Source organism: Symphalangus syndactylus, chromosome 17 (genome assembly GCF_028878055.3).
Source record: "Symphalangus syndactylus isolate Jambi chromosome 17, NHGRI_mSymSyn1-v2.1_pri, whole genome shotgun sequence".
NCBI classification, from domain to species: Eukaryota; Metazoa; Chordata; class Mammalia; order Primates; family Hylobatidae; genus Symphalangus; species Symphalangus syndactylus.
Window position 1 is genome coordinate 13,830,112 of NC_072439.2, and position 13,941 is coordinate 13,844,052.

At 54.7% G+C, this 13,941-nt stretch overlaps 1 protein-coding gene across 1 annotated transcript in view; it reads right to left on the reverse strand.

The window, feature by feature from the left end:
- MAP2K2 (mitogen-activated protein kinase kinase 2) overlaps positions 1-13,941 on the reverse strand; it is a 32,793-nt gene that overhangs the window by 16,145 nt on the left and 2,707 nt on the right. Inside the window, exons 2-3 of the mRNA XM_055250465.2 lie at positions 10,070-10,280; positions 2,384-2,530 (exon numbers count right to left, since the gene is read on the reverse strand). Coding sequence (XP_055106440.1) covers positions 2,384-2,530; positions 10,070-10,280 — 358 coding nt within the window. The remainder of the gene's footprint in view (positions 1-2,383; positions 2,531-10,069; positions 10,281-13,941) is intronic.

The following is a 13,941-nucleotide window of genomic DNA, read 5'->3' on the forward strand; positions in this document are numbered from 1 at the left end:
GGGCTGGCGAGGATGGCAGGGATGGCCCCCTTGGATGACTTTACTTCCAAGGATGCTGCCCTGTCAGGGCTCACTCGATGCTTTAAAATCAACGCACTCCACGTTGTTTCTGTTTGTTTGTTTGTTTTGAGATGGAGTCTCGCTCTGTCGCCCAGGCTGGAGTGCAGTGGCGCGATCTCGGCTCACTGCAAGCTCTGCCTCCAGGGTTCACGCCATTCCCCTGCCTCAGCCTCCCGAGTAGCTGGGACTACAGGCGCCCGCCACCCTGCCTGGCTAATTTTTTTTGTATTTTTTTTTTTAGTGGAGACGGGATTTCACCACGTTAGCCAAGCCAGAATGGTCTCGATCTCCTGAATTCGTGATCCGCCCGCCTCGGCCTCCCAAAGTGCTGGGATTACAAGTGTGAGCCACCGCCCCCGGCTAGACAACCTTGGGACTTTTAAAGGACGCACTCCATAAACATAGACAGCACGGCCTGTGTCTCCCTCCTGCATCCTGGTGGTCTGTGTGGTGTCCCCTGGGGTGCCAGCACCCACTCTGGGAACCCCCATTTTAAATTCACCAAGAATAGAGGTTGGGGGCGGGTTGCCACACTCTCCCCTTCTGCATGGGAAGAAGGGGGCTCGAGAACTGAATCAGCCACACAAAAGGAGGATGGACAGAACTCCTGAGTAGCGAGGGTGCCTGCCGGGCGCGAGGAGGAGGGGGAAGACGAGGAAGACGAGGAGGAGGAATAGGGAGCACCACATGACAGAGGGGCCGCCTCAGACCACAAAGCGCTTCCTCATCCTTTCCTCGCCCTTTGATGCCGCCGGCACCGTGACTCTGCGAGCAGCGGGGCAGACGCCAGGTCTCCCTTGCAGGCGGGAAAGGGGCTCCAAGGCGGGTGCTGCCTTGCTCGGGTCACATGGCTATGTGAGGGCCTTGCTCAAATTCACTTCCTGCCTTCATTACAAAACTGTCAAAGGGGATCGCACGTTTGCAGGGTGTCACCCAAGCATTCTGGTTTTGCAAAGGACGCTGTGCGGCGGGCGGTCTGATGCCTGATGAGCTCGGTGTGGCGGGGTCGGCAGCATTTCCTCCGGGGTTTTGAGCTCTGGCCACTTCTCCTTTTGTTCCACCCAATCTCACCCGCTTCTGGGCTTCAAGGCCAGAGTGTCATAACAAGGGGGCATGTTGGAGTCAGTGGAGGGGCTGCCTATGCCCCACCCTAGAGACTGTGATCCCACAGATCTGAGCTGGGGGAGGCACAGGCCTGCCTTGACAAGCTCAGACTGCCACCCCTTCCTGAGAAGGCCATTTAAAAACAGTCATCAGCTTTGTTTTGTTTTGAGACAGCATCTTGCGCTGCTGCCCGGGCTGGAGTGCAGTGGCGTGATCAAAGCTCACTGTAGCCTCAACCTCCCGGGCTCAAGTGATCTTCCCACCTCAGCCTCTCATGTAGCTGGCGCTACTTTTATCCCCATTTTTAAATGTTGTTAACAATTTTTAAACAGGCACGTGCCACCACACTCACCTAATATTTTAAATTATAGAGATGGTTTCTCACTATATTGCCCAGGCTGGTATCGAACTCCCGGGCTTAAATGATCCTCCCACCTCAGCCTCCCAAAATGCTAGGATTACAGGCATGAGCCACCGTGCCCGGCCTAATAGTGATCAATTTTTAATTGCATCTACCCTGGAACCCAGCAATTCCCTCACACGGCTTAACTCACAGGTTTGCCTGCGAGTCAGTGCCATGTTATTTGAGATGGGGCAGAGACTGGAAACAACCTACGTACCCCCCAAAACGGGAGGGTTTTCCCTCTATGCTGTCATAAGGACACCCAGGATATAGCAAGAGAAAAAGCAAAGCTGGGAGGAAGGCATCAGTGCTTAAAAAACAAAATCATTGGCTGGGCGCAGTGGCTCACGCCTGTAATCCCAGCACTTTGAGAGGTCGAGGCAGGTGGATCACCTGAGGTCAGGAGTTTGAGACCAGCCTGGCCAACATGGTGAAACCCCGTCTCTACTAAAAATACAAAAATTAGCCAGGCGTGGTGGCGGGCGCCTGTAATCCCAGCTACTCGGGAGGCTGAGTGAGAAGTATCACTTGAATCTGGGAGGTGGAGGTTGCAGTGAGCCGAGATTGCGCCACTACTAGACTCTAGCCTGAGTGACAGAGTGAGACTGCCTCTCAAAAAAACAAAAAGAAAGCAAAACAAAACCAAAGGCGTCTATATACACATACTTGTATGGCATCGACTGCCTTGAGAAGGATCCCCTGGAAGCCAGCGCACTGTTGCCTCCGAGGAAAGGGCCTGTGAGGGGGTCTTCCTTCTCCCCAATATGCTCTGTTCCGTGGAGGCCCTGCCCCTGCCCCTGCCCTGGATGCACTCACCATGTGCTCCATGCAGATGCTGATCTCCCCGTCGCTGTAGAAGGCCCCGTAGAAGCCCACGATGTACGGCGAGTTGCACTCATGCAGGACCTGCAGCTCGCGGATGATCTGGTTCCGGATGGCCGGCTTGATCTCAAGGTGGATCAGCTGCCAGGGAAGAAGGACGAGACTGGCTTAGGGGGCGCCCGAAAATGGGATGAAGGCATTTGGGGCCTCTGCTCTGCAGGCGTTCACAACAGTGGTCAAGACCAACTCAGTACCCTCTCCGCAATTCCACCCCTAGGTGTCCGCCTAGGAGAAGTGGACACATACGTCCACACAGAAACGTGTCCACAAGTGCTCGCTGCAGCACGATTCACGGCAGGCAAGGATGGAAAGCACCCAGGCGTCCACCCAGGGCAGAACAGGCCAACCCAGCACAGCCCACCCCTCACCGAAACAGGACTCAGCCATAAAGAGGAACCAGGCCAAGACCCCGGCCACACGTGGGTGAACCCTGAGGATGTCATGCTTAGTGCAAGATGCCAGACACAAAAGGCCACACAGTATGTGATCCCATTTCTGTGAAATGTCCAGGACAGGCTGATCCAGAGACGGGAAGGGGATGCATGGGTGCCGGGGGCTGGAGGAGGGGATGGGGGTGACTGCTGATGTGGACAGGGTTCTTTTTGGGGTGATGGAATACTGTAAAATTGACTGTGGTGATGAGGACAACGTCGTGAATATCCTACAACCCACTGAGTCACATACTTTCAAAGGGGACACTGTAAGGTATGTGAATTACACCTCAATAAACCTGTTTTCAAAAAAGACCAATTAAGCAAACACTTAATTCCCACTCAGTTGTAGCAGGAGCTGCGTGAAAGCGTTTTTCCCCATCAAATCAGACTTTGACAAAGTGCTCGCCTTTCCCAGGAGGGAGGCAGGGCAATGGCCCCCCTCCAGAACTCTCTCCACTTGGGGTGGGTCTATCCCGAGCCCCTTCCCACCCTCAAGCTGGAGACATCCCGTGGAGACATTAGTCACACAGAGCTGCGGGCGTCCCTGAGAATTCTCCCTCTCCTTCAACCCAAGTTCAAGATGGCAGGGGAAATCTTCATCAAGTTGACCCCGGTGCCACTTTAAAAAGGCAAGAAGCCAAAGATCCACTCGAGAGATGCAGAAAGGAGGCCTGGCGTGGTGGCTCACGCCTGTAATCCCGCATTCTGGGAGGCTGAGGTGGGCAGACTGCTTGAGGTCAGGAGTTCGAGACAAGCCTGACCAACATGGTGAAAGCCCGTCTCTACTAAAAGTACAAAAAATTGGCCAGGCGCCGTGGCTCACGCCTGTAATCCCAGCACTTAGGAGGGAGGCCAAGGCAGGTGAATCACGAGGTTAGGAGTTCGAGATCAGCCTGGCCAACATGGTGAATCCCCATCTCTACTAAAAATACAAAAAATTAGCCAGGTATGGTGGTGCGCACCTGTAATCCCAGCTACTCAGGAGGCTGAGGCAGGAGAATCACTTGAACCCAGGAGGCGGAGGTTGCAGTGAGCTGAGGCTGCGCCACTGCACTCCAGCCTGGGCGACAGAGTGAGACTCCATCTCAAAAAAAAAAAAAAAAAAAAAGATGCAGAAAGGACATCAGATAAAACACCATGGGCAACCCCTAACCCCGTGGACAAGCCAAGCCCCAGGAGAGCCAGGACACCCAGCACGGCAAGGAGCAGCCTGAGGCTTTGGGCCGGCACCCTGGAGAATCACAGCATCCCGCTCCAGCCACTGCAATAAGACAAGAAAAAGATATGGTTTCCACTCATCCGCCACAGAGGCAAAGCCAGTCCCAGGTGCAGTCAGTGAAGGGGCGGCCAAGCACGGAGACAGCTCCTTCCTGGAGGAGACCTGGGGTCAGGATGGGAACAGGAATGGGTAAGACCACCTTGACGTGGCAAAAATGCCACCAAGGAGAATCAACCCGGGTGCCCAAGGAGCAGCAACAAGGAGGTGACACTGGGGCCAGGCCTTGAGGAAGGACAGAGTCACCATGAGGAGGAGATGGGGGAGGGTGTTCCAGGCAGACGGACAAAGAGCCACCTGTCAGCGGGCATGGAGGCATGAAGGAGCTCTTGCTGCGTTCGGGGCAACAGGAGGCTGACCGTGGCCACAGCACAGTGCGTGTGTGGGGAGTGCCCCCTGCCTAGGCCTGTGACCTTGAGAAGCATGGCAGGGCCTGGGGCACGGTGCCCAGCTCCCCCCACCTGGCCGCTCCTCAGGCTAAGCGTCTCCCACCTTGACTGCAGCCTTGGCGCTGCCTGCCCCTGCCTGCCCCTGTAGCTCTGGCTTCTCCCCTCAGGCCAGCCTGCAGAATCCAGCTCCAGATGGTGGCCCCTGGGCTACTCCACTCCCTCATGGTGACCCCACAGGCCCCAGGGCCACCCCAGCACCCCAGGATGCTCTCCCCTCCAGTCAGGCTGTAACTGAGAGGTGCTGGTGCTCACTTCTGTTGCACAAGGGCCTGGTACTGAAGCTCGGATGTTCACGTGGAGGTTGGGAGATTTACCTGAAAAGGCCACATTTGTTTTCACACCAAGCCCTTGAAGCTTGGTACGTGTTTTCCATGTTCAGCACATCCGGACTGACCGCATTTTAAGAGCCCGGTAGCCACATCTGAACAGGGGCTGCTGTCTTGGATGGCTCAGCTCCTGACCCAAAACTTCAAAGGAGCCACAGATGGGTGACAAGAAGCAGTAAAGAGCGCATGTTCGGCAGGCCGTCGCAAGTCATGATTTAGGAGAGGAAGTGGCGGACGGGCTACTGGGAGGAATCCCAGAGGCCTTGGAACCCAGGAGCCCCTAACATGAAATGAGGCTGTCGGAAGCAAAAGGCCTTCTAGAAGGCTGTAGTAAATAGCAGATGCACGGGAGGCCAGTCTGCACAGGGCGGCTGCAGCGTGCTCTCAGTTTTAATGGTTCTGTAATACCTGGGGCCTGTCGAGCGAGCATTCCAGATGAACAGGCAGCCACCACAGAGGGTATGCGGGGTGAAAGACAGACAGACAGACAGGAGGGGAGGGGGCGTTCCTGAGCACCTGCACCCTCTAAAGTTCACCCTGACAACCCCGGGGGATGGGTGTACTGTACTGCCCCGCTGGTGCTGACTGAGCAAGCCCAGGTTTGGAGCCTTGGAGCCATGTTCCCAGTGGCATTAGCTGCTAAGTCAGGATTGGGGCTGCCTCGGGGAACGCTGGAGCCCGTATTCTTTCCAGGACACCACGGCCCAGGCCGTGCCAGCTCTAATAGCTGATTAAATGCGGATGGTGTCAGGGTGTTAAAACTGAATGCCAGACCTGGCTCGGAGGTGGAGACGGTTGCTACGGAAGAATGAGGAATTTGAGCCAGGGGTGGGGTTGGGGGATTCGGAGTAGGAAAAGAGAGGAAAGAGCTTCACTGAGTGTCAGCGAGAGCCGGAGGGGGAGAGGAGGACCAGGCCGCCACCCCGCAGGCCTGGAATGATCTCAGCAACATCGTAAATCATGGATCAGAAACTGACAGCTCCCGAGCTGGATGTAGCCAACAGTCACGTGTGGCCCACACTGTACTTCCAAACATCCTGAATTAGCTGTTGTCAAAAATTGGCAGAGAGCCAGGGGCAGTGGCTCCCACCTGTAATTCCAGCGCTTTGGGAGGCTGAGGCGGGAGGATCACTTCAGGCCAGGAGTTCAACACTGGGCAACATAGCAAGCCTTCATCTCTACAAGAGATTTTAAAAATTAACACACAGGTTGGGAGCAGTGGCCAGCTAGGGGACCGTAGTGCAATGGATTCTGGAGGCTCAGCCCTGGCAGCTGCTCCCGAGCCCGAGCAGATCCAAGAGAGTTCAAATCCAATTCAGGCACTGACCCCACACAGCCTCAGTTTTTTCAACTGTAAAATGGGGCTGCTACTCAATTTTAATGAGAACACGTGTCAAAGGTGTTGGCAGCAGCTTCGACTCAGGTCGTCACTTGTGAGACAGCAGCTGGTACTGTGAGGTGGCCTTGGGCAGGCCATGTGACCGCCACCCTGGAAGTAAGCTACGGCAGAGTGGAGGAACTCAGAGGCAAGAACAAACAATCTCATCTCTCCTATGAGCACGGGCAATTCAAAGAAGCCCCACATGCGTAACAAGCAGCAAGTTCTTCACCTATCTCCCCGGCCCAGGTAACGCAGGGACGCTGCTCCAATGGGAGAGGGGTCAGAGGCCATGGTCAAGCCAAGAAGACATTTACAAACCAGCATGACCTTAAATACTGAGACAAGGCCGGGCGCCGTAGCTCACGCCTGTGATCCCAGCAATCTGGGAGGCCAAGATAGGTGGATTCCTTGAGGTCAGGAGTTCGAGACCAGCCTGGCCAACATGGTTAAACCCCGTCTCTACTAAAAATACAAAAATTAGCCAGGCATGGTGGTGCGCACCTGTAATCCCAGCCACTCAGGAGGCTAAGGGAGGAGAATCGCTTCAACCTGCGAGGTGGAGGTTGCAGTGAGCCGAGATCGCACCACTGCACTCCAGTCTGGGTGACACAGTGAGACTCTGTCTCAAAAAAATAAATAAATAAAAATAAGTAAATAAATAAGATGAAATGAAAGGAGCCCTCGCAGCCCCACCTGCATAGCAGCCAGAGCCGCTGAGCCCATGAGCTCAATGCATCCTCTCCCACCCTGAGTTTTCGGGTACTTTAAAGAAAACCTAATTTTGAAAGAATTATAGAAGCACAGGAAGTTGCAAAAATAGTACCGAGAGTCCCGTGCGCCCTTTCCCCGCCTCCTCCGAGGTGACTGACATCTTACGTGACGGAAGGACAGTACCGAAACCCGGAGCCGACGTTGGGACATCCCCACCCACCAGACCACAGAACCTGCCCAGCCACGCCTGCCCTCAGGTTTAAAGGCCCCGATCTCCCTTTCCTGGCTACGGTAAAGCTGCAGGTGGGCCCAGCTTCACCTGTGCCTGTCAGCAGGAGCAGGAGCTGCTGATACCGCAAGCATTGGGTTCATGTCCACTGCCCAGCCCATCAGGGACCACTGGAGGCTCCCTGAGAAGCCGGAGGGTCTCTGGCCCACATGGGGACTAGCACTGTCTCAAGGCCCTACTGTGGCTGTGTGAAACACACGCTTGCCTTTTTCCTCCCAGTGCTTCGGGCGGAGGCGGACCTGAGCTTTCCAAGGCTGCTCTGGTTTGGAAGACGCTGCCTGCAGTACGGGGACAGAAATAGCAAGTCCGCGGCTGCAGACTTCAGGAGGGAGGGAGGGCAGCACTCTAGAGGCCAGAAGACAGAGCTGCAGAGCTAAATCCCCGCAGGAGCTGAGCTGCTGCTCCCGAGGACGGCAGGGCCCTCAAGCAATGCTGCCACCTGCGCAGACCCACGGGACTCGGTGCAGTCAGGTTCCCCCAGTTTGGGGAACTACAGGATGGTGGGCTTCCAGGAAGAGGCAGCGTTCTGTCTGAAAGAACACCAGTGAGGAGCTGAACACCCTGTCAACACTAAGTCCTCTGCTTATGTGTTTAAGAGCCACTGTCCCCAAGTGGTCACATCCTCCCTGTATCCCCTGGGCACTATTCTCAAACACAGAGCAGACAGGCTGCATCACGGCCCAGGAGCCCGGGATGACTAAGTTCAGGGGCCATGAGCACCAGGGCTTGCAGATTCTCAAAGGGTGGGGTGACAGTCAGCTTTATGTGTCTCCTCGGTGAGACCACGGTGCCCAGTTGTCAAACGCCAGTTAGAGTTTGCTGGGAAGGTATGTTTTTAAGATGTGATTAACCTTTAAATCAGTAGACTCTGAGCAAAGCAGATTACTCCACCCCAGGGTGGGTGAGTCTCAGCCAATCAGCTGAAGGCCTTCAGGGAAAAGCCTGCCCAGGCACGGTGGCTCATGCCTGTAATCCCAGCACTTTGGGAGGCCGAGGCAAGAGGATCACTTGAGGTCAGGAGTTTGAGACCAGCCTGGCCAACATGGTGAACCCCATCTCTACTAAAAAAACAAAAATTAACTGGGTGTGGTGGCATGCACCTGTAATCCCAGCTACTCGGGAGGCTGAGGCAGGAGAATCCCTTGAACCCAGGAGGTAGAGGTTGCAGTAAGCCAAGATCGCACCACTGCACTCCAGCCTGGATGACAGGAGACTCCATCTCAAAAAAAAAAAAAAAAAAGAAAGAAAGAATATAGGCCAGGTGCGGTGGCTCATGCCTGTAATCCCAGCACTTTGGGAGGCCGAGGCAGGTGGATCACCTGAGCTCAGGAGTTTGAGACCAGCCTGGGCAATAAACCAAGACCCCATCTCTACAAAAAATAAAAAAATTAGCCAGGCCTGGTGTTCCCTTTAATCCTGGCTACTGGGAAGGCTGAGGCAGGAGGATCACTTGAGCCCAGGAGTCTGAGACCAGCTTGGGCAACATAGTGAGACCCTGTCTCTACAAAACATACAAAAAATTAGCCGGGCATGCATCTGTAGTCCCATCTACTCTCAGGATGCTGAGGTGGGAAGATCACTTGAGCCTTGGAGGCAGAGGTTGCAGTGAGCTATGATCACACCACTGCACTCCAGCCTGGGTTGACAGAGGGAGACCCTGTCTTGGGAAAAAAAGAGAAGGAGGAAAAAAAAAAAAAAAAAAGCCTGAGGCCCCTGAGGAGGAGTGAACTGTACCTCCGGAGGGCCTGGATCTCAGCTGCGGCATCAGCTGTTCCGTGGGGCTCTGGCCCATCCTGCAGATTTCAGACCACCTGCCAGCCCAGGGACCGTGTGAGCCAATTCCTTAGAATAAATCTCTCTCTACACATACACTCAAGTATCGTTAAGGATGGGGATACACTGAGAAATCCCTCTCTGGGCGATGTCGTCACTGTGTGAACACCGGAAAGCCCATTCCACACCCAGGCTCCCGTGCTCTGTACAGTGTGGTGCTGAGCTGCAAAGTATCTGTTTATCTAAATACAGAGAACCGAGGCGGGCAGATCACCTGGGGTCAAGAGTTCCAGACCAGCCTGGCCAACATGGCGAAACCCTGCCTCTACTAAAAACACAAAAAAATTAGCTGGGCCTGGTGGTGTGTGCCTGTGATCCCAGCTACTCAGGAGGCCGAGGCAAGAGAATCCTTGAACCCAGGAGGCGGGGTGTTGCAGTGAGCCAAGATCGTGCCACTGCACTCCAGCCTGGGCGACAGAGTGAGACTCCATCTCAAAAACATAAATAAATAAACATACAGAAGGCACAGCAAAAACATGGCCCGATCATCTTACGTCACCACCATTGCATAGGCGGTCCGTCACTGGCTGAGCCATCGCCACGAGGTGCGTGGCTGTACACATCGGCGCAAACTCGCACACACGCTTCATCTTCATCGCTTGTTTCTCTGGAAAACCCTAACACACTCATATTTCTGAAACCCTGATGTGCTAGCTTTCTGGGAATGTGGATTTCAAGTGCCCTCCAGGGCGGAAAGTAGTCACTGGAGGGCACAGCTGCGTGTGGCTGGTATGGCTGGCACTGCTCCCATCTGCCCAGAAGCTGGGCGCTTTCTCAGGACCTAGAGTCCCTGGCGGGGATGAGGGGCGGGGCCTGGAGCGAATCAGAATGCAGAGACCCAGCTGCCTTCCCAACCTCCCTCCTGTTTCCAGGGGGACCTTCCCCACCACTCCCCGACCTCCCTGACCCCACAGCGCTCACCTTCCTGGCCATGATGAGGCCTGAGGGTCTGTGCTGGACTTTGGTGACCACCCCGCCGTTGCCCGCGCCCAGCTCTGAGATCCTTTCGAAGTCATCATCTTTGAGTTCGCCGACCTTGGCTTTCTGGGTGAGAAAGGCTTCCAGCCGCTTCTTCTGCTGCTCGTCAAGTTCCAGCTCCTCCAGCTTCTTCTGCAGGTCCACCAGGTTTGCCCTGCAGAGACCCCCAGGGCAGGGGTTAGCTACCTAGGGAGATTCCACCTGGCCATTTACCATGTGGCCGTGGTGCACCGGCCCCCAGGAGGACACAGACTGGATTCCTGCACTTGAGGGGTTCACGGTGTAGAAGGAAAGAAGGATCCGTGCTGTGTACCCCAGTAAAAACACCAATGACCAGAATCCAGGGCAGCTCCCCGGGAACTGAGGAGGCTGCCTTGATCCCGTCTCAACAAGTCTAGCAGACCTCAGGACCTTGAGGATAAGCTGCAGCTCAAAGGACCCAGGAGGTCTCCGTCTTTTTTTTATTTTTCTTTTTTTTTTGAGACGGAGTCTCCCTCTGTTGCTCAGGCTGGAATGCAGTGGTGCGATCTTGGCTCCCTGCAACCTCGGCCTCCCGGGTCCAAGAGATTCTCCTGCCTCAGCCTCCCAAGTAGCTGAGATTACGGGCTCCCACCACCATGCCCAGCTAATTTTTGTATTTTCAGTAGAGACAGGGTTTCACCATGTTGGTCAGGCTGGTCTCCAACTCCTGACATTAAGTGATCCGCCTGCCTCAGCCTCTCAAAGTGCTGGGATTATAGGCGTGAGCCACTGCACCCGGCCAGGAGGCCTCCTTCCTAACGCACGAGCTCCGGACCATGTTGGGAGGAGACCAGGAAGCTGGGATCGGGTGAACGGAGCCCGGGCCAGGATGCCTGTCTTTGCAGGAGATAGAGGAACAAGCGTTCTGAGCAGCCTCAGAGCACAGAATGAGAACCAAGAGTAGAAGGCAGAAGGCTCAGCACAAAAGCTGCATCAGGTAGGCATGGTGGTGCACGTTTGCAGTGCCAGCTACTTGGGAAGTTGAGGCACGAGAACTGCTTGAACCCGGGAGGTGGAGGTTGCAGTGAACTGAGATCTTGCCACTGTACTCCAGCCTGGGCAGCAGAGGGAGACTCTGTCTCAAAACGAAACAAAACAAAAAACCAAAAAACAAGCATGACCAGCCTGGGCAACAAAGTGAGACCTACAGCTGAGCATGGTGGTTCATGCCTGTAGTTTTAGTTACTCAGGAGGCTGAGGTGGGAGGATCACGTGAGCCCAGGAGGTCGAGGCTGCAGTGAGCCATGATCATGACAATGCACTCCAGCCTGGGCGACAGGGCAAGACCTTGTTTCTACACAACAAAAAAATTGTAAAAATTTAAACAAGCATGTACATTGCACTTTATTGGGTGATTCAAGGAATCTTCGAAGGAAATGTCGACAGTAAAAGCTATTTTCACAAATGCCTTGACTCGGAACCAGATCCTGGAGTAACAGACAACTTCTCTGTAACAGACAATTGAGCACAATGCACACAAGAACCCGGTGCTGTGCAGAAGAAATGGAATGTAAGCCATGCGTACAAATTAAAATCTTCTAGTACCCACGTTTAAAAAGAACAGGTGAACTGATTTCTTTTCTCTCTTTTTTTTTTTTTGAGACGGAGTCTCGCTCTGTTGCCCAGGCTGGAGTGCAGTGGCGTGATCTCCGCTCACTGCAAGCTCCACCTCCCGGGTTCACGCCATTCTCCTGCCTCAGCCTCCCGAGTAGCTGGGACTACAGGCGCCTGCCACCATGCTCGGCTAATTTTTTGTATTTTTAGTAGACAGGGTTTCACCGTGTTAGCCAGGATGGTCTCGATCTCCTGACCTCATGACCCGCCCACCTTGGCCTCCCAAAGTGCTGGGATTACAGGCGTGAGCCACTGCACCAGCCTGAAATCAATTTTAATAACACGTTTAACCCATCAAAAATGTTATCATTTTCAATGTACAACCAGTATGAAAAATGAATGAATGTTTCACAATGTTTCCGCCTTAAGCCTTTGAAATGTACAATGGCATTATTGCGCCTATGCTCTTGTGGGTTCGGACAATTCTCGTTTTACGTGTTGCCTGTAGCCAGGGGCTATTCAATCAGGCAGTGCAGCTTTAAACGTCTCTCTGAAGAACAGGCCACCTCCAGAGGTCCCAATTCCAGAAAGGGCTAAAGCCAAGGTGGACAGCCACAAAGGGGACTGAAGCAGGGAATGACGGCGTGGACTGCTCCTTCCTTCTGGAAACTTCCAATCCCAAAGTTCAACCACTGTTCGCCTACAGGTGGAAGTGGCATAAGCCACGGGGCACGCGGGCCAGAACCGAGGCGATGGTGCTGGAGCTGGTGCTGCAAAGAGCTCGCCAGAAGGCAGGGGCCTTGGCACCGCTTCCTGGGCTGGACAAACACCATCTCATTCCATTCTCTCCATCGTCCCCGGAGGCCCAGGCAGGAGGGAACAGACTCACAGGGGTGGGGGAACCTGCCCGAGGTAACAACACCTGCCTGAGGTCAGGACAACCCCTGCTTGTCTTAGTGTCCCCCATGAGGGGAAACAGGGCCCTCGTCAGTGCTCACTGAGTAGTTGCTGAACAAGGACCCAGCAGAAGTAGGAATGGCAAGACCCTGGGAGTGGGACAGAAGGTAAGGCGGGGAACATGAATGAATGAAGGAGTAACATGAATGAATAAATGAATATTTATTTTTTTGAGACAGTCTTGCTCTGTCGCCCAGGATGGAGTGCAGTGGCACGATCTCAGCTCACTGCAACCTCTGCCTCCTGGGTCCAAGCGATTCTCCTGCCTCAGCCTCCTGAGTAGCTGGGATTACAGGTGTGCACCACCACGCTCAGCTAATTTTTTTGGCATTTTTAATAGAGACGGGGTTTCGCCATGTTGGCCAGGTTGGTCTTGAACTCTGGGCCTCAAGTAATCTACCCACCTTGGCCTCCCAAAGGGCTGGGATTACAGGCGTGAGCCACCGTGCCTGGCCATGAATGAACACTTCTGATGGCAGACTTGGAAGGTCTCAAGTACTGCTCAAAACATTGAAAATGCATTCTGGAGTCAGCTGACTAATCCATCTTACATTTACTGGCAACCCAACTGTGGTTATTAAACAAAACAAAACAAAACCTTGGCGTCCCTACAGCCGGCTTCCTCTCCTGGGGGAATCCTTCAAGGGATGGAAATCAAACCCCACACGGAAGAGAATGTGAAGGGCGAGTTCTGTGCAGGGAATGAGGAACAGGTCCCCGTGTCTGGCTGTGCCCGTGTTGACTTGCACACATTGGCATCAAGAGTCTTCATCCAGGTCACAGAAGGCCGGCCTCTCAGAGATGCCCATCTTGACCCCCCAGGACCCCAACATGAGACCCCTAGGACCCCCTGCTCTGACCTCCCAGAACCCCCACAACATGACCCCCGCCAGGACACCCTAACCTGACCCCGCAGAACCCCCAACATGACCCCCCAGGACCCCCTAACCTGACCCCCCCTAGAATCCCCCAACATGACCCCCTAGGTCCCTCTAACCTCCCCCGAGCGGGAGAGGCCACCAGACATGCCACAGTCCTTGACACCTGGTTCTCAAGGAGTCACACCACAGGCACAGCACCCGGACCCCAGCCAAGGGCCCCAGGGACCGTCCTGTCCTGCCTCGGCCTGCAGAATGGGAGTGCAGAGATCACCCTGGCATGACCCCACCAGTGTGTGCCCCCAACACCCAGTCCCCTCCCTCGTCCTGGAGCAGTGCGATTCTGCCAGCACGCCACCCCGACCCCAGCATGCCCCTCTCTCAGACCCCTTCACCCAGGCCTCT